General features: G+C 49.5%; 2 protein-coding genes across 5 annotated transcripts in view; both read right to left on the bottom strand.

Annotated features, from left to right (window-relative positions):
• Positions 1 to 2799: 2799 nt before the first annotated feature.
• On the bottom strand, positions 2800 to 12153 carry EXOSC2 (exosome component 2). 4 transcript variants are annotated; one of them, XM_021691300.2, is made up of 9 exons: positions 12019 to 12153; positions 10437 to 10538; positions 8713 to 8758; positions 8215 to 8304; positions 7065 to 7196; positions 6595 to 6663; positions 5097 to 5273; positions 4369 to 4497; positions 2800 to 3448 (listed from the first exon to the last, which is right to left on the bottom strand). In XM_021691300.2, the coding sequence occupies exons 1-9, from the start codon at positions 12138 to 12140 to the stop codon at positions 3368 to 3370; spliced, it is 948 nt and encodes a 315-aa protein (XP_021546975.1). In that variant the 5' UTR covers positions 12141 to 12153; the 3' UTR covers positions 2800 to 3367. The 4 variants fall into 4 exon arrangements, with proteins under 4 accessions (XP_021546975.1, XP_021546976.1, XP_044776419.1 ...); XM_021691301.2 differs by having other exon boundaries at positions 7131 to 7196; XM_044920484.1 differs by lacking the exon at positions 6595 to 6663 and having other exon boundaries at positions 5097 to 5264; positions 7131 to 7196.
• A 4937-nt stretch (positions 12154 to 17090) lies between these two features.
• PRDM12 (PR/SET domain 12) overlaps positions 17091 to 19498 on the bottom strand; it is a 17295-nt gene continuing 14887 nt past the window's right edge. Inside the window, exon 6 of the mRNA XM_021691557.1 lies at positions 17091 to 17129. Coding sequence (XP_021547232.1) covers positions 17091 to 17129 — 39 coding nt within the window. The remainder of the gene's footprint in view (positions 17130 to 19498) is intronic.

Here is a 19498-nt window from a genome sequence, read left to right as displayed (position 1 = left end):
ATTCAGAGAGGTGACTTAATCAAGGTCACTTGCCTAGTTAGTATGTGACAAAGTCACCACTTGAGCCCAGATTGATCTTGCTGCAAAGCCCATGCTTTTCCACTGCATGTTCAGTGTAACTGTTGACCATGTTAGACCACTGATTTTTCAGCCACGTTGGACAACTCATTTTTCAGAAGAACCACAACCATGGCCTGTTACAGGTGTTGTAATCCAGTTATATTGTTACATATTTTAGGAGTATTTCTGCGGGATGGGGAAATGGTAGTGATTTTGTAGATAGCAGCTTCAAGAATAGTCATGTGGAGGTACTGAATATGAAGCATATGAAAACTTGTACCCAAATTTAGAACTCAAACTTACAAATTCAGATGTTAGTTGGTTTAGCTTTGCTCTCTCACAAACTAACTTGGCTGGCAAACTCAGGCCTGACTTGATACGAATGATATACTTCACTCTTCAAACGTTCAACACCCTTGTTCCCCTTTATTCACACATGATCTTGTCCTGATTTTTCTTGGAGATGTTGGTGTCTTTCTATTCATGCTTTAATCATTTCCTGCACATCATAGTTCTCTAGTTTAGCTTAAAATTAGGCAATTGAATCAGAACTCTAATATGCATTTCTACAACTAATTCAACATTCATCGAGCCAGTGTGCCGAGTGCTGCCCTAGGTGCTGGTATACAACAGGGGGTGGGGAGACGCTCATCCCTGTCCTGAGGAGCATACATAGAGGGAGAAGCGATGAGCAAAATGGTAACAACCCAAAGGACTGGTCTCAATGCTGGAAATAAAATTTCTGGACCCACATTCTTTCACCAATAGTCCAACCCATTCTCTAAAGGGTTGCTATAGGATACCTCTCTAATGCTTAAGCCTACTCCTGATTCATAGCTAAGCTCAGTAGGAGCTTAATCAAGTTACTTTCTCTGAACCACTTTCTTCATTTCTAAGTGGAGGTCCTATCTGCTAACTATCAAACTAGATCTTGTTTGGTCTTCTGCAGCCTGAGGTGATGCTTTAGGGGACAGTGGAGAGGCCACCTGCACCTGATCTAAAGGTGCATCCCCAATCTCCACTTTCCACTCACCATCCTATTACAGGTGAACCCCAAGCCTAGACTACAGTATTTTCTAGAGATGCACTATACTCTTTTACTTCCTGTATAACACTGTAGAAGGATACCTTTGAGGACTTAAAAACTAAAATGCAGAGCTCAGCAAATGCCTGACGGTCAGAAATCAGCGTTACCAAATGTTGAATAAATCCCTTTAGGTTCACATATTCTCATTCAGTCTAACTTTGTCCTCACTTTTATAGAGCAAAGCAATCACAAGTTGCTACAGGGATTCAGCACCAGTGTAATAATTTCCCCTTACTCCATTTTTTAAGAACACCCACTGGAATTAACACTCGACAACAGCGCCCTCTAGTGGGCCATGGAGAGATCATCCCCAAGAGGTGCTTTCAGACTGTTCTTTGTATCATTCCCATTGGGCAGGTAAGTGATTGCCATTCAGGACATACTGAATGAGCAGCAGAAGGCTGGCAGCCTGGGAGACCAGACCAAGCAAGAAAAAACTTTCAGAGAGCTTACAAATGATCCCAGTCAACTAAACCAAATCAGGGACTTCGGCTTCCACCCTCTGCACTCCCTGCTCTCATCCGGCCTTAGCGTGTGCTCCAAAAACATGCCAAGTGAGCAAATCTAAAGTTGCACCACAGCCTATGGAATATTCGGCTGTCTGTAAGATACCTCTTGAGTAATGTTGTAAGGACAGGAAATATACCAGTAGTGAAGAGCCAAGCTGTATTTCAAAACTGTCAAATGCAGTGTTCAAAGTCACTACCACTGAAACTGTCCAAGGTTTACATTTTACTAGATGACCCGGCAGAGAGCAGTTAAGGCCTCCATCAGATTTTATATCTGCTAAGCCCTTCTTCAACTGTACTCTGCTCCCAAGTATTACACAGGACACGGGGACAGAAACAGGGATGTTAAAGCCACATTTATAAATATATAAAAAATAGTTCACGTATTGTGAAATAAGATAGCACTTCATAGACTGCCTTTAAAAAAATGCTTCCCCAAACCTGAATCAGAGTACCATTTTTAGACAGTCATTAGGAAAACCAATGCATGGGAATTCTAGCATTCCTCAGTGAGAACTTCAATCTCCTGTTTTTAACCCCAAATTATTTACTTATTTTTTTTTAAAGATTTTTATTTATTTGTCAGAGAGAGAGAGCACAAGCAGGGGGAGCAGCAGCGGGAGAGGGAGAAGCAGGCTCCTCACTGACCAAGGAGCCCGATGTGGGACTCGACCTGAGCCGACGGCAGACGCGTAACGACTGAGCCACCCAGGTGTCCCAACCCTGAATTATTCTAAAGTTAATGCATTACTACTTGACAGGAAGAAAACAGCTTTTCTTTACCCATGTGCATTTCTCTTATTGTTTTCGTGTTCCTTGGAAGCACCCTGAACATTCATTCTGTTATCACTAAGTCAGCTTCTGACAAATCACCCTTAAAGGCAGGACAGATTATAGCAGCCTGGTGTAGACACTCACGTTTACCGCTAGAAGGAACATGCAGTGGGAAATAAGATTCCAACCAAGCAAAGGCTGCTTGGTTAACTTTATTGTTCCATTTGACTGTTGGGTTAATGTTATTAACTATACAGGCGCCTGGGTGGCTCAGTGGGTTAAGCGTTCAGGCTCTTGGTTTCAGCTCAGATCATGATCTCAATGTCATGAGACTGAGCCCTGCATTGGCTCTGTGCTGGGTGTGGAGCCTGCTTAAGATACACGCTCCCCCACCCCTGCGCAAGCACGCTCCCTCTCTCTCAAAAAAAAAGTTACTAACTATATTCTTCAATATCCTACTTGCGCTGCATAAGTGGGAACAGAGGCCAAAACAGGCAATTTGCGGGTCAGGGGGGCTGTGTTTTTTATAAGGGCAATTTCATGTGAAATTGTGAATTGATGGTGAGTGGAAGAAAAAGATTGTCCATATTATTCCAAAATGGGAGTCCACTTGGCTGAAACACTGTGTGCTTCTGAAGTCTTGAAACTTTAAAAAAAAAAAAAAGAAAGATAATAATAATAAAAATTTAAAAAACCAAAGGCCTGAAACTACCCGTAACATGGTCTCTGCGGGCAACCAGAGGCGCCAGCAGCACTTCCCCAGGCTCTGCCCTCCAACAGGAGAACGCAGGTCTTTGGGCCAGAGGTAGCCCGATATAGGTCAGGTGACGAGTGTCAGTTCTCCACGGAGACACACATGGGACCACAAATCAGATTCTTCACTTTCAAGAACGGCTCCGGTCAGGTGCATACCGTCCCGTCCTTCAGATGTCTCTCCTCACCCCTCCTGTTCTAAAAGCCTCTGACGCGTTTCCATAACTACTTCCTCCATTATTTCTGGCTTTAAGAGGTCTTTGATCTAAAGAAGAAAAGAAAAAGGTATTTGTTCAGAAAAGAAACCAACCATAAGCAGACATCCAAACGCAGAAACCAAGCATGGTTACCATAAACTTTCTATATTCCTTTCATTTTTAAGATTTAATTTATTTAAAGATTGTATTTATTTATTTGACAGAGAGAGAGAGCATGTGCACACGCACAAGCAGGGGGGAGCAGGAGAGGGAGGAGCAGGGAGCCCAATGCAGGGCTTAATCCCAAGACACTGACATCATGACCTGAGCCAAGGGCAGACGCTGAACGACTGAGCCACCCAGGCGCCCCTAAGATTTATTTATTTTAAAGAACAAGAGCGAACACGTGAGCGGGGGGAAGGGCCAGAGAGAGAATTCCAAGCAGACTCTGCGCTGAACACAGAGCCCAACACGGGGCTCGATCCCATGATCCCAAAATCACAACCTGAGCCAAAATCAAGAGCCAGAAGCTCAACCAACTGAGCTATCCAGGCATCCCTCTATATTCCTTGATTGGAGGCTAAGTATTGCAATCTGCTAGAACCAGCTTAATGAACGATCAAGATTCTCCCATATACAGCTGTCAGGAACAAAGACCTGATTCTTGGCATTCACTAAAAAGATAAAACTAAAATTTGGGATGGGAAGATGAAGTCCAGAGAGCTGCTGTTGTAAACTAGTCCTCCCCAGCACCTCCATCCCCCCAAATCCTTCGACTGACACTAGACACCGAGGATATTACAAGTATCTTGGGGAAACTCTACCAATACTCGGTAGGGCTGTCCAGCAGATGCGTTCCCACCGCTGGACATGTGAAGCTGCTGGGAGATATGCTTGCGATCCCAGAGGAAGCGCTGGAGCAGACGACGACACCCCCCCCCACTTACAGCAGGACGAGGAAGAGGGAGGGCGTGGCTAGAGCAGGTACCTGGTGCGGAAGGGATGCCTCGTAGCAATACAGGATGCTAGTGTCATACAGCATCATCCTCTGGGTGACCAGCGAGATGATGCAGTTCCGGAGCCGGGAGATCACCTCTCGGTCGGCGAGGGCGACGGGCTGCCAGCGGAGGCAGAGGGAAACAGAACCGAAGTTAGGGAAGAGTCACGGCAAAGCGCAGAAATCATTTATAACTTGGACCCTATCACTCCGAGACTCCAAGCCCATCAACTGCTAACTCCAAGGGAGACTAGAAAGGCCCTCAGCTGCTGTAACCCTGCAACCTGCCATCCTGCCAACGGGGATCAAACCAGTTCCCGTTCCTTTTCCTTCAGAAAAGGAGAAGGCAAGACGATGTTCATGAAGACACCTCAAGGGAAACTCGAATTCCCTCAGACTACAGCAGTCATACGGTTTAAAACCAGACAGCTCTTGGGGCGCCTGGGTGTGTAAGCCGGTTAAGCGTCCGACTTGGTTTCAGCTCAGGCCATGATCTCAGGGTTGTGGGATCGAGCCCCGAGTTGGGCTCTGCGCTCAGCGTGGAGTCTGCTTTTCTCCCTCTCCCGCCTCTGCTCATGCGCACGCTCTCTCAAATAGATAAATAAATCTTTAAAAAGTAAAAAAGTTTAAAAACTGAAACAGCCAGCTCCACCCGCCCCAGAAGCACAGTGAAGACTGAGCGCCACTCCGCCCCGACAGCAGCCATGGTGTTTACACACCTCCAGGTTTGCAGTGAAGCCCCCCGCGTCCTCTTCTTTGTGCTCGGGTGTGGGGTAAATCCAGATGAAGCCGTTGCTACCAAGAATCACTGAGGCCCCACAGGGCAAATCATGGAAGTGAGTCTTCTGCCGTTTGACCAGGGAGGGGGAAACCTGGACCAACACCCCCTGGCCTAGCTAAAGAAATACAGCATAAACGAAGTCACTGGAGGGTCATGAGTAAAGTGCGTGAAAAGCAGACCACAGAATACACATCCTCATTACAGCGGAGTCGGGGCCACTCCTGTTAATGACTACAGTCACCTGTGTGTACACACAGGGTAATTACTCCCAGAGGACACTTCTGGACGCAGAGGTTGTTGACACACCCCAAGAGAAGGTGACTTTCAATACTCTTCTCTCATTCTCTCCCATTCTTATCATTATATTTGAATCTGGGGCTGATGTGCTGGCAGAGTCAGGCAAACTGGCGCTAATGAGGACGTGCGCCCGAGCCTCTTGTGGGCCCAGGTGCACCATTCTGTTCCACCTGGATCCCAGCCACCTACCCAGCCCGGACACGCGTGCCGCTGGGCAAGGGGAGTGGCCTACAGCTGGGTGCAAACCCATCCCCGGTGGGGGGGGGGGAGGGTCAGCCCCGAATTCCCATCCCGCAGAGGGAGGGTCTGCAGGACCAGGCCCAGGAAGGTCAGCACCCAGAGTGTAGCTGTGGCGCTGCTCCAGGGCTGCGCGCACGGCTGACTGGAGCCACTCCACAAGCGAACAGAAAATGAGAAGGTTCCGCCAGATAAAGCCCAGAGACTAATAAATCATAATCTGTTTTAGAGAAAGTATGCTGGCGTGGGGCCCCTGGCTCTCGGTTTCGGCTCGGGTCATGATCTCAGGTTTGTGGAATCAAGCCCCACGCGGGCTCCCCGCCCAGCGGGGAGTCTGCTTCTCTCCCTCGGCCCTCCCCTGCTCATGTGCACTCTCTCTTGCTAAAATAAGTGAATCTTTAAAAGAAAAAAAGTATGCTATCGTTAAAACAGTAAGAGCCTCACTAACGTAACTTCGTACAATCAGTGACATTTCATTTAGAGGCTCAAGTGGCAAACCAGTTTCTCCTAGTAATGACACCCAATTTATTGACTGGACATTTGTCTAGAGCCAGGGCCATCGGGTTTCAGTATGACCTCCCTTTGCTCCTAGTAGAGCTTCTCAGGCCTGGCCCCAGTACAAAGCGGCAGCGCCCCCGGGAGTGAGCCGAGCCAGCAGGGCGCGGGGCCCCCGGTCACAGGAGCTCTCCTGCCACAAGTCTCCTCGGTAAGAAGAGAACAGGAGTTGTCGTCGGTGATAATGCTACTGACCCATGACCACGTGAACCAGCCGCTCTGGGGACGCCAGCCTGTCCTGCTTAACTTCTGGGGCTCTTCAGGGCCGAGTTCCAGAGAGCCCTGGGGATTCAGAAATGGATTCAAAGTCTCAGTCTGTATCCAGGAAAAGCAGGAGCCCAACTTACTTTGCCGTATTTCAGACTCCTCGTGTGCAGAGAGACAGCCCCATCGGAGAACACCGCCTGCACCTCCGCCTGGCCGGGGTGATAAAGGAACAAACACTCTCACGGCACCCGCCTTCCCTGGGGCCCTGGCCCCCCCCCTTCCTTTCCTCCCATCCCCAACGGTCCCACTCGCAGCCTGACAGACCCGGAGGACAGCACCTCGACCTAACCTCTCCCCCTTGGTTCTCACGAATGTCTTGATGTGAACAACACCTTTTCTACTCCCTGCATAAGAAAATTGGAGTCTAGCTTAAAGCACGGGCCACCGTAAGTGACAAAACCCCAAAAAATGACTGAGGCAGCAGGTCTGAACAAGGGCTGGAGAGTTCGGCTGGGTTAAGTGGATGGAGGAAGGCTGCAGCAGAGCCTGAGACACTTGATCTAGGATCCAGATCCCCGCCAGGACTACGTGTCTCCAGGAGGAGACATACGATCAAAGCCCCATTTCCCAGCTCCGTGTAGAGCACAGAGACGCTGTAATCCAAGGTGCAGGATACACTGATAAGATCCCCTTCCTGCAAGAAACCTCTCATGGCCAGCTCGTCTTCTGCAGATCTTCTCCTCTGAAATACACAAAGCGATGACGTGACTTAAGTCAGATCCTACAGAAAGATCTCTGGAACCAGCCACAGTATTCAGACACTCGAGTAGGTAAGCAGTGTCACTCAAGGAATACCAGAGCGATCACCACCACTTTCCCTCGTACAGGCCTTCCCACAGCTCCTCCTCTCCCCCTCCTTTCTCTGCATAGTTTTCCAACTCCTTACGTGCTACTGAAACCCCTCCCAATCGTGCCCAGCCTCCTTGTCCACACTCACCGTCCGTGGCAGCCCTCCCTGCTGCAGCAGGACCAGACTACCTATGGCTTGACTCTTATCTTTACTCACACATTTCCCGTGGTCTCAGACTCCCTGTGAAATTCCATCCATTCTTCAGGGATCCACTCTAACGCCCCTTTCCTACAAGCATCTCCCAGTGAAATCACTCACTCCTTCTGTACAATCACACGCTTGTTTATTCTTCGACTGTCAGGTATTTAGATCAGTTATCTCGCTTCCCCTGCTAATCTGTGCACTTTCAGGAACTCAGCCAAGCCTCCTTTATCTTGCATTCTCCAGAGAACCTAGCAGTGAGCCTCTCTGTACATACATGATGGATTGAAGAAAAAACACGGCATTTTACAAAAGGCCGCCCCTTAGGTATTGCAGTTGTCTGGAATAACCAAATGCCATTCAATTGACAAAAAGCTAATCTAAACACAACTTTTCAAGGGACACCATCACTGTGCAAAGCTGATACACCCAGAAAAGGAAAATGAGCACCAAGCACCTGAGAGCTTCTCTTCCAACTCTCTTTTGGGATCACACCCCACGGCCATTCCAGATCCTATCACATACCAACTGCTGCTTATGTTGGGAGGCCCGGACCAAGTGAAAATGTGTACATCCAGGCAGCAAACCTCACAGCAGACAAACAAGAGTAAAAGAGGCAACCTCAGCATAAAGCAGAGTTCTCCACTGGTGCAACGGACCCCAGAACTTTCGCTAGCAAATTCTACAGTACCAGCCTGGAGACCCTTACCAACTCTCCTCCAGGAAGGTTCATGGATGACAGAAGCAAGACCGAATCCAGCCTAGAGTTGGTCTCCACCTTCCACCTCTTCTGTTGAACCTACAGAGAAATTTCACAGTTGGACACAGACTCCAGGGGCAAGAGCTCACATCGTCAGTGACCAATAATCCCCAATACAAGCCAACTGTTTACATCAAAGGGCACATAAGGGGAGCCTGGGTGGCTTAGTCGGTTAAGTGTCTGCCTTCGGCTCAGGTCCTGGGATCAAGCCCCATGGGGCTCCGTGCTCAGCAGGGAGTCTGCCTCTCCCTCTCCTTCTGCTCCTCCCCAATCCCACCTGTGCTCTCTCAAATAAAAAAATAAAATCTCTTCAAGGGGGGGCAGGGCACCTAAGAGTCAAATGCAATGAATGCCCCATTTGCATAACTACAGATAGAATGACTGTCCCATTCATTCAATCACCAGCTTGCTTGTACTTGGTAAAAACCAACATGGTATCTACTTTACCTCTGTGATTCTCCCCACCACAATGTCTCCTACTTCACCATTATATCTGAAAGATAGAACAGGTCATCCATCAGTGAACAGACCTTATTACAAGACTAAGCACCACTGGAGATTTCAGTTCAACAGGATGAGGGCCTGGATTAGGCACCATGCTCAAGTATGGTAAATTCACATACTATGCTTTTCCGGCTTATTTCCAAGAACCGAGAACGTCAAACATTCCTACGTGTATAAAGTCTCCATTAACTATTCTTGGACAAACCATTTATTCCAAGTAGTTCCTTAAGCCTGAAACCCCTGTTTTGTTATATGACACTGATAACCATGGAATATTTCCCGGGGGGCTCTGGAACACAGATGGCTTCTGCATCAGCAGAGGAGGAGGAAGAGGAGACTGAGACAGGACCCCACTCAATCCAGTCCACTCACAGTCTCCCCCACCCACAGGGAGCTCAGCTCCGGCCCCTGTGCTAGTTCCTTATCCCAATTCTAATCATTATGTCTTCCATGCTGAAGGCTCCAGCCGTGGACCTCTTCTCCGTCAGCCCACACTCACCTCTTGCTGAGCTCATACAATCTAATGGCTTTAAATACCACTGATGACTATGCCATTCCCCTGAATTCCAGACTCTAGTCAACTGCTGGCTACCTAGCATCTCTATTTACACGACTATTGGGCATTTCCAAATGTCACCAACCTAAAGAAAAGCTTTCCAGCAGCTCCCTCCCCAGCCCCCATCACAAACTGGTCCTCTCCCAGCCAGCAGGGTCTCAGTAAATGGCAACACCATTCCTCCAGTTGCTCAAGCCAAAAATCTTGGGAGTCCTTGGAGGAACACTTGATTTCTCTCTCTCTCTCTCTCTCACTCCAGGACAAGTCCAGTAGCTGATCCTACTGGCTCTACCTTCAAAATATACACAGAAAAAAAAGGCATCCAAATTGGGAAAGGAAAAAGTAAAACTATCTCGATTCACAGACATGGTCCTATATATGGAAAAGCCCAAAGAATACAAAATCCAATACCCTCAAGTGAAAAACAAAACAAAACAAAACAAGTCAGAACACAAAATGTATGCAGAATCAGCCATTACTCCCTACTTCTACTGCTCCCTTAGTCCAAGCCACCATTATTTTAGATGATGAAAACAGTCCATGAAGTCTCCCTAAGCCTGCCCCTGTTCCCCCTCAATCCCTCCCAGCAGCCAGTGATATTAAGACAGAAGTCAGATCATGTCCCTCCTCTGCTCCACCCCTTCCAGGGGTGGCCTAGACTACATAAAGTGGAAGACAAAATGCTTATCAAGGCAGGCTGCCCACCTCGGCTCTGTCTGCATCTGCCCCTACACTCCCCCTTGCTCACTCCGTTCCAGCCCCACCGGCTTCCTTTCTGGGGCTAACCTTTACTGAGCTCTTCTAGGTAGCAGGCCCTGTGCTAAGTACTTTACATGTCCCGTTTCAATGAATTCTAACGAAAATCCTACAAGATGGATCATGCTATTACCCTCATTTTGCAGAGGAGGTGGCCAAAGTTTGGAGAGATCGAGTAATGTGAGGAAACCTTTGAAGCCCACACTTACCTATAGTCACCTATATCCTTTCTATAGTCATGTTCAAAAATCGCAGACCTACTGAATGATAAAGCAGGCGGGGGGGCGGGTGGGGGGGTATGTTCCTGGCTGTATAACATGAATGACACAAGAGAATACACACCTTTTGTTCTCACCTGGTTTTCAAAGCTTTCACACAGATCAACTTGTTTACCCTCTCCACTGAGCCAGCCACAGATGCAATGAGCTTCTCTTCCCCCATGTAAGTTCCATGGCCCCTGTTTTAAGAGTAGGATACAAAGGATACAAGGGTAACTCTTGAGATGACCTCTCCCTTCAAGAACAATATATTCCTAACAGGCTCCTCCTACTTTAAAGCCTGGCTTTTCTCTGTGCCCCAAACACTCCTTGAGAGAGCTGCATAGACATCTCCCCTTGTCTTACTCAAGTCTACTCAAATGTCACTTTCTCCATCAGGCCTACCTTGATTACCCCATTTAAAACAGTCACCATCCTGCTGCCACCACCCCCACCATATTCCCAACCACATTCCACTTACCCTGCTCAACTTTGCATTTTCCCCACTGAATTTATCACCAAACATACTAACTTGTCTGTTGTGCTTATTGTTTATTATCTGTCTGTCTCTGTCGAAATATAAACTCCACCGCGACAGAGATTTCCCTACTTTGATCACAGCTGTACTCCAACCGCACGTAATACAAATATATGCTGAGTTCATGAAGGACTGACACTTTAAGATTCCTTCGGATCCAATAACCTCAAACTAAAACGTTAAAGAGCAATATTATAAATGCTGTACCCCCACCACCAAAAGGCTGAAATACTACTAGTGTTTATCTACGATAGTGATACAATGGTGAGTTTTGCTTCTTTTCTTCTTTTTTTTTGAGAAAGAAAGAGGAGGGGGAGAGGCAGAGAGGGAGAAAATCTCAAGCAGGCTCCACACCCAGCGTGAAGCCTGGGGAGGGGGGGGGGTTGCATGGGCTGAGATCACACCTGAGCTATAATCAGGAGTCAGACGCTTAACCGAGTGAGCCACCCAGGCACCCCGCTTCTTTTCTTAATTATTTCCTCATTTAATTCTCATTTCCCTACCAAATAGTTACTGTTATTATCACTATCTAACAGATAAGAAAACTGACCTTGGAGAGGAAATACAACTTATAATATGTGATGGCGCAGGGCTGAAACCCCAACTGTCTGGCTAAAGAGTCTGCTCTCTTAACTACACATATTGTACTGCCTTCAGATTCAAAATGTAGATTTGGGTGCATATAGCACAATATATTGTGTATGCCCTAAGCCCAAACAATTACTGATTTCAAAACCGAGCACCTGGCTAAGAGATGTCGCCGAGAGAAGAGGCCACGTCAGGAATGCCCACTGTCCCCTCATCTGAAAACTGGAAAGAGGCCCCTGCTCCTAACCCTCCCCAGGGTTGCAGGTCTCCAACGAAGAAGGCGAGGAAGGCTCAGAGATCAGGGCCCGAGGCAGAGAACCCAGGAGTCGCTGACACCAGAGGTTAGGAGAGAAGGGTTTCCAGGGACTGAGTCAAACGCAGACGGGGACACACAAGGTGCATAGAATAAGAAGCCCGAGGACTCGGAAACAAGGGAGCTGGGATGCTCAGCTGTGCCCTGCGTCCCGCGGGTACTCAGATGCAAGGGAACAGAGGCCACGTGCACAGCCCAGCAGCCGCCCTTCGGGGCCCCGAGTCCCCAGGTCCCCACGTACCGCATGAATCCCGTGTCCGTGGTGATCGTGTCCCCCGGAACCACCAGATGTTTTTTAGTATCGCGGCCCACGCTCTCGCTAAGAGGCTTGCGAGCCACGGGAAGCCTCATCTCCATCGCCATCTTGGCGCCAAAGAATGGCGCAGGCGCAGTCCGGCCGGGAACCGCGACATCCGTCTCGGCAGTTCCCGGCCTTCGCACGGAGGGGCGGGGCAGGGCGGGCCTCAGAGCAGTCGCCAATGGGAACGCACAGTCTGGCGGCCATGTTGACTACTGGCAACCATTTGGCTAACATGAAGGGAATGAGGGAGCCAAGTTGCCATTTTTACTATTGGTAAGGCCGTACCTGTGAAATAATGAGATCTCAGGTTGCATGGCGTTTGATTTTTTACCAAAAATATCTCGTAATCATCATCCCATTTATGGTTTACCAGAGTCAGAGATCATTGAGAAATGGGCCTATGAGTTTCCTTCCAACTCTAAGTTGCTAAAATGTGATTCTTTGGTATGAGAGAGCTCAGGAGGTTGGGGAGGTGGGATCTACAGAAAACACTAGTTGGAAAGAAAAAAGAGGCCCTTTTCATACTGTTCCTGGTAGCCCCAGTATTCTACTTTACTGCCTCCTCGTGGGTGCTGGCTCAGTACCAACCAACCACCTCTACCCCCAAACAGTGTTCCAGGTGCTGATTCTGTTCTTTCTTAATAACTTCTTTTGAATGAGCTGATTTACTCTAACTTAAAAATAAAGCTGCCTAAGAGAATATGCAAACCTTGCAAAGCAGGCCTATTTTGTAGGGAGGGCAGGTGCACACATAATACAAAGATATGGGCTTATATTTACTCATACAACAAATTGAGCACTCTCTGTGTGCCAGGAGCTGTTCTAAGGATTCAATGGTGGACAGACAGATGTATATGTGGCTTTATCCCCATGCCCAGTTTACTTTTTAAAAATATTTTATTTATTTATCTGAGAGAGAGCAAAAGCGAGAGAGATCACAGAGGGAGGGGGAGAAGCAGACACACCGCTGAGCCAAAAGCCTGATGTGGGGCGCAATCCCAGGACCCCAAGATCATGACCTGAGCCAAAGGCAGACGCTTAACCGACTGAGCCACCCAGGTGCCCCCTCCACATCCTATTTAATAGGAGCATTTCCCTCCTCCCTTCTCCCTGCCTCCCACTACCCTCTCCCTCCCCCTAGCCCTGCGTGATTTATAGCATCCACAACAAACTGTGTTTCAACCTCAGGGAATTGGAGCTGATGATTATGCACAGGGACCCTAAAGAGGATTACATAACTTGCATCAGCCTCACACACTACGCTCAGTAAATCAGGTCCACTGCCTCCTAAAGATCCATCAGACCAGTTGTTTGCTAAACCTCCAAAAGGACAACATTTCTTTTTAAGCAAAGCTCACAACTACATCTGTCAAGAAAGCCAATCCTGCAAGGCAGTCAAGGATATAAATTCTAGGGCTCCATGGGGCATCGAAGGTCAGACAATGGCCCTCCTGAGTGGAGGAGGTGATAGAGCTACAAAAGTGTGAGTTGAGTCTGGCCTCCGCCATAAGAGGGCAGTGGTGTCCTTTGAGCCAGGGTAGCCCAGCCGGCTAGGGAGCTAGGCCTGGGAGGGCCCCTAGACCAAGAGTAGGGTACTCTTGACATCATCCACTTTCATCCCAGAAGGGACGGACAAAACCTCCGCCCCTCCCATTCTCGCAGCACCCACATTTACGAGCCTACACTTGATCTTAGCCAAAAGGCCGAGAAGCGATCCACATTTACCGGGCCTGTCACAGCATTGGGATTATGAACACTGTCTAAGTATAGTGTCGGATTCAGTGTCTGTTGAGAGCTGGCTTCCTGGTTCACAGACAACTGACTTCTCGCTGTTTCCTCGTATGGCCCAGAAGGGGTGAGGGGAGTCTCTGGGGTGTCTTTTATAAGGCACTAATCCAATTTACAAGGGCTCCACCCTGGTGAACTAATCACCTCCCAAAGGTCCCACCTCCTCATACCATTAACTTGGGGGTTAGGATTTCAACACATGAATTTAGGAGGGACACATTCAGTCCACTGCAGATACGTTTTCTAATAGCGGAAGCAACTAAGGGCCAAAAGGGACTAATATTCACAGAGTGCTTGGTGGCAGGGCCAATGTTCCTTCCCACTGCACCTGCTTTACCCCAAAGCCTGCACCATTTACCGAACACTTCTCCAGGGCCTTGTCCTTTGCTGAATGCTTTACAAACACATGCTACTTATTCCTCACACTTGGCCCATCTTGGAGGTAAGAATTGCTATTCCTGACGGTCCCTTGGGGTCTCTGAATCCCACAACAGACCTGCAATTGGGACTGGCACCCGAGACTCCAGACTCCCCACCAGAGCTCCTCTCTGTGCAACAGACTTGCTTCTTCATACCACACCGGGCAACCGGGCACCCGGGAACAGTGCGCATCCCAGAGGGGCTTATTAGGAATATGGATGCCTCAGGGCGCCTGGCTGGCTCAGTTGGTTAAGCGTCTGCCTTAGGCTCAGGTCATGAACCCTGGGGTCCTGGGATCGAGTCCCGCATCGGGCTCCCTGCTTTGCAGAAAGCCTGCTTTTCCCTCTCCCTCTCCCTCTGCCTGCCGCTCCCCCTGCTTGTGTGCTCTCTCTCTCTCTCTTTGTCTGTCAAATAAATAAATAAAATCTTAAAAAAGAAAAAAGAAAAAAGGAATATGGATTCCTGAGCCCAAACTTGGGCATTGAGGTGCTACAAAGGTGGGGTCTTGGAAGCCTGTGAGCATGTGTTTAACTCCCTCAGTGATTTTAATGGCCTCTCAGGTCTAACAGTCATCAGTTCCCCCCACATCCATCTACCTCCCATCTGTGCACTTTCCTCAGGCCACTCAGTCATGTCTCACCTGGGCACCACCTCCAGGCTGGTTCTACATTTGCCCCTCCTACCATCCAATCTCCATAGAGCAGCCAGAGTGAGCTTTTAAAAAACACATCAGGTAGGGGCGCCTGGGTGGCTCAGTTGGTTAAGCGACTGCCTTCGGCTCAGGTCATGATCCTGGAGTCCCGGGATCGAGTCCCGCATCGGGCTCCCTGCTCGGCGGGGAGTCTGCTTCTCCCTCTCCCATTCCCCCTGCTTGTGTTCCCTTTCTCGCTGTATCTCTCTCTGTCAAATAAATAAAAATCTTTAAAAAAAAAAAAAAAAACACACATCAGGTTAAACCACTTCCCGGCTTAGAAGACTTCTGGCAGCTTCCCTTTACACCAAGAATAAAATCCAAACCCGTCTTCGCCTGGCCCTGTCTCTGAGCTCGCTCTCCTCCTAACCCAACCCTTACTCCTTCCATTGCAGCCAGATGCGCTGGTCTCCCCTGCGTTCCATACACACCGCTCTGGTCGCCACCCCAAGATCAGGGCACTTGGGGCGCTCTTGGCATGGAATTCTCTTTCCCTAGGTCTTGGTGGGGCTGGCTGCTTCTCACACAGACCTCAGCTCAACTATCACCTCCTCAGAGAAGCCTTCCCTGACCACCTTTTCCGGAATAATCCTCGGTCCCTTTTTTATCACTTGATCTTGTCTCCTTTCTTGTCACTGAATGTTCTTGTGTGTTTGCTTATTTATTGTGGACTTCCTCCACTAGAACACGAGTACTCCAAGAACCGGGGGCTTTATGCTTTTTGTTCATTGTGTCTCAGTGCTTGGAACTGAGGCCCCTTCCAGGGTTAGCCATTCCCTAGAGATAGTAAATAACCGGCCCTCCTGTAGGGGACTCACTCTGGGCCACGCTCCACCTGCCCTAATCCCGCCTGGGCCAGGTACCAGACAAGCAGGGACAGGTTCTTGGAGCACTTGTCTTTGAAGCCCTGCACTAACATGCAAGATGTCTGATTTCGACGAGGCAGCCACGTTGCAGAAGCAGTTGGCAAGGGTGCTAATCAGCCACCATCCAGAACTTGCCCCACTAGCCACAGACATACATCCCAGTAGGCCAGCTCTGAGGTGGGAAGGAAGCTGAAAGTTTGGGATATCTGTTCCTCCATTTCAAGAGATCCAAGGATAATGGACACAGCAAAGGGTAGGAGAAGAGGGGGGTGGACAGCTGCCTCAGATGCCCTCTGGGGGAATGCCCAGTGGGGTGGGTGGCAAAAGAAGCTACAACCCTTCTCACCCACCAAAGGCATCCCTGCATTAACAAGAGCTTCCATTTATTGAACACTTAACTTTGTGCCAGGCACCAAGCCACATGCTTTATTTGTTTATATACATTATCCCACTTTATCCTCACAACATTCTTTTCCATTTGAGGAAACTGAAGCACAGAGCCGCTAATTGACTTGCCTCAGGTCACACAGCGAGTGAAGGGCGGAGCAGGGTTTCAAACCCAGACCCGGTGGCCTCTATCTGGAATCCTCCACTCCTGGAGTTCCTGAACCACGCAATAAGATGAGAAAAAGAAAGAAAAGGCATCTTGATTGGAAAGGAAGAAGTAAAACTGTCTCTATTCATAGACAACATGATCGTGTATATCGAAGTCCCAAGGAATCTCCAAAAAAGCTTCTAGAATGAGTAAGCGAGTTTTGCAAGGCTGAAGAATACAAGGTCTATATACGGTGCCGGTCTGCACTGCATCCCTGTGGGATATGCAGAAAGCCCTGACTCTGTGGGTTGACTGGGATGTGGTTGGCCTACTGGTCGTGAGCATGGCTTCTAGGGTCAGCGGCCGTGGCGAAAACGGCTCTGCTACTCGTGGCTGGGTGTCATGGGCAAATGATTTACTCTCTAGCTCAGTTTTCTTCTACTTCAAATGGATATTAATAGTGCATCAGGGAGGAAAAAAGAGCATCAGCTTCATGGGCTTGTGGGGAGGATTCCCAGAATAAATGCATTTAAATCCCTAAGGCCAGAAACTGCTGTGGTGTTTGCATGCCTTTGTGGGGAGGAGGGGGGGTGCACTCCGTGGAAAGGGGCCTGAGGCATCTGCTGGGAATGCAAGCACGGTGAGAGCTCAGGCCTTTGGTATCAGGCCTCCCAGCAGCGTGCAATTCTTCAGGACCCCCATTCCTCTCTGCTCATCCTTGGATCTCCAGCGCCCGCACACTTGTGTAGGTCTGCAGCAGGCATAGCAAATGCACTTTAGCCTGCAATTACAGCCTGCTGCCACCAGGTGGGTTCTGGAGCCCGGGCTGTGGACCCTGCGCTCAGTAGCAGGGACTTCACAGAATGGAATTAGCTACGGAGAGCCATGTAGATTTTTGATCAAGGGCCCTACTGACTTCTCTGAAGTCTGACTCCTGAAGGAAGCCAGCATTACTCTCTGGAGGCACGGCATGTGGGTCAGGAGGGTGTTTAACTCTACTGGTCAGCATCCAGGAGAAAGGGGATTCAGCTTTGTTTATGGAAACAAGAGGCCTCCTGTGGGGCCTGCAATGGGGGGGAAGGTAATACCGGGGGGCCCCTGGAGGCATCAGAAGCCTAGTGGTGAGGTTTCAAAGGAGAGGCGAGGTTGGAGACAGGGGGAGGAGGAGTAACAAGGGTGACTTACCCCACTTACCCTAGGGAGGAAACCCCAGATGGGCCTTGCAAATGAACACATCAAGTGTACATCTCTACCTGTGCCCCCATCTGCCGGGGTACAAGACCAGTCCCCAAAGTATGGGGGTCTTCGGGAGCACCTGAAGCTCCAAATGGGGATGGCCTTTATAAAAGTGTGAGTTCAAGTGTCTTCATGTGTGCGTGTGTGAGCTCGTGTGCACATACACGGCTAAATGAGGATGCACAGAGGTGTGCCTGTACGATGCCAGTGGGTGGGAAAGGCGACCCTCCCAACTAGCACGTGCTGGGGTACAGGTGTGAACTCACACTCCCCAGTGTGCACACCTCCTCCTGGCCAGGAGGCACTGGGTAGGAGAGCCAGGGCCTGGCCCTGCATTGAAGGCCTTCCTCCTCTTTCCTCTTCCTCGGGGACGCTCTGGAAATGGGGACCCAGAGCATTTGGAAATTCTAGGCATTGGGAGGGCACTTAGTGGCCATCCTGGTCCACCCCACGGGCTGCTTGAATTCTCTTAAATTATTCATGAAAAAGAAAAAAGAAAAAAAAAGTAAGTAAAGATTTGGGGGAAGTAACAAAGTGGGACACCAGGATTTGAGAGTCCAGCTGGAAGCATGAAGAATATGCCCAACCCCTTCAAAGATTTCCGGTTGCTTTGCACTGTGGCCATCTCTTTCGGAGCTGACATCCCAGTTGTGACGGAGAATTTTCCTCAGGGAGGGCACAATGGTGACTTTCAAAAGCAGTGAAACAACTCTGCCCAACCCTTCTCCAGTTTCTAGGCACTTTTCATATTTCCTTTTCATGCAGATAAATGTGTCGACCCCTTCAGATGCTAAGTGATAAATGATCCAAGTAATTTTTATTTTAGAATACAAGAGAGGTACAAATGTATTTACAGTTGTACATATACAATCAAATAATATATATCACAGTTTCGTAAATATCATTTTAGATAAATATTTACAAAGTTAAAGTGACCATTTTCTGGAAGTAGAACACAGTTTCTTGAAAACTCTATACATTTTATACTTTTCATTATTATTATAGTTTCTTTATTTTACAAAACGCCTTACGGGAATTCTGGTACATGACTGCAAGGTGGGACAGGCGACACCAGAGGGCGCCCACCGCCAGAGTTTGGGGAGACTTGGGAGGAGGCAAGGAAGGGAGTGGGTGGGCGGGGCGGAACGCCCCCCCCCCCCCCCCAGGATCCCGCACTGCTTGGAAGTGCTTTCCCCGTGGAGAAGCCAGTCTTGCCCTCCTCCCGCAGGAGTGTGGCCAGGAGGGGAAGGGAAGCTTCTCCTTAAGCGAGAAGTCAGATGAAGAGGAGGAGGCATGGCTCCACCTTTCTCATTTTACGGATGGGGAAAGAGGAAACTGAGGCCCTAAGAGGAGCAGGGCCTTGCCCGGGTACCCCGGTGGATTTCCGTTGGCCCTCGCGCTCAGCCTGCCCGGCACACTGCACAGTGTTCGTGCCTCGTCCCTGCCCGGGAGCCGGCTTTGGGGGTAAGGTGGCCAGAAGGAGAGAAGGGCCCGCCTGCCAGGGAAGAGCAGGTCTCGGGTCTCTCCTGGCTGCCCCAGAGCCCCGCCAGCCCCCAGCTCTCAAGATCAAGTCCGTGACTCCCGACACCGCGGGGCACCAGTCCCAAGAGGCGGCCGGAGGGGCCGTGCGCACACCGACCCGCCCCCGCCCCCAGGCTCCCCGCCCCCGCTGAGGCCCTGCCACCCCCGAGGGATGCCAGCCCCGGCGGCCTGCTCGACAGGTGTGCCAGAGCGCCCCCGACGCCGGGCGTGGGGACCCCCGAGGAGGAGGCGGCCGAGCAGCCGCACCAGCTGGGTGGCCTGCAAAGGGACGCTGCCCTTCGGTGTCCTCACCTGCGAGATGGAGCGAAGACTGTATGCCTAGGGGTTCACTTGTGGGGCGCA

The sequence above is a fragment of the Neomonachus schauinslandi genome, chromosome 13, assembly GCF_002201575.2.
Source record: "Neomonachus schauinslandi chromosome 13, ASM220157v2, whole genome shotgun sequence".
Taxonomy (NCBI): domain Eukaryota; kingdom Metazoa; phylum Chordata; class Mammalia; order Carnivora; family Phocidae; genus Neomonachus; species Neomonachus schauinslandi.
Note: the sequence above shows the minus strand (reverse complement) of the source record. Positions and strands in the feature narration are given on the sequence as shown.

What these genes read in the sequence shown, in the direction of transcription:
- EXOSC2 (XM_021691300.2), bottom strand. Translation starts at nt 12,140, where the DNA reads ATGGCGATGGAGATGAGGCTTCCCGTGGCTCGCAAGCCTCTTAGCGAG. An exon ending in GTGAAAGCTTTGAAAACCAG is followed by an intron (nt 8,759 to 10,436) that starts GTGAGAACAAAA and finishes TCTATCTTTCAG; the next exon opens with ATATAATGGTGAAGTAGGAG. An exon ending in GGAGTCTGAAATACGGCAAA is followed by an intron (nt 5,274 to 6,594) that starts GTAAGTTGGGCT and finishes GTATTTCTTTAG; the next exon opens with CTAGGCCAGGGGGTGTTGGT.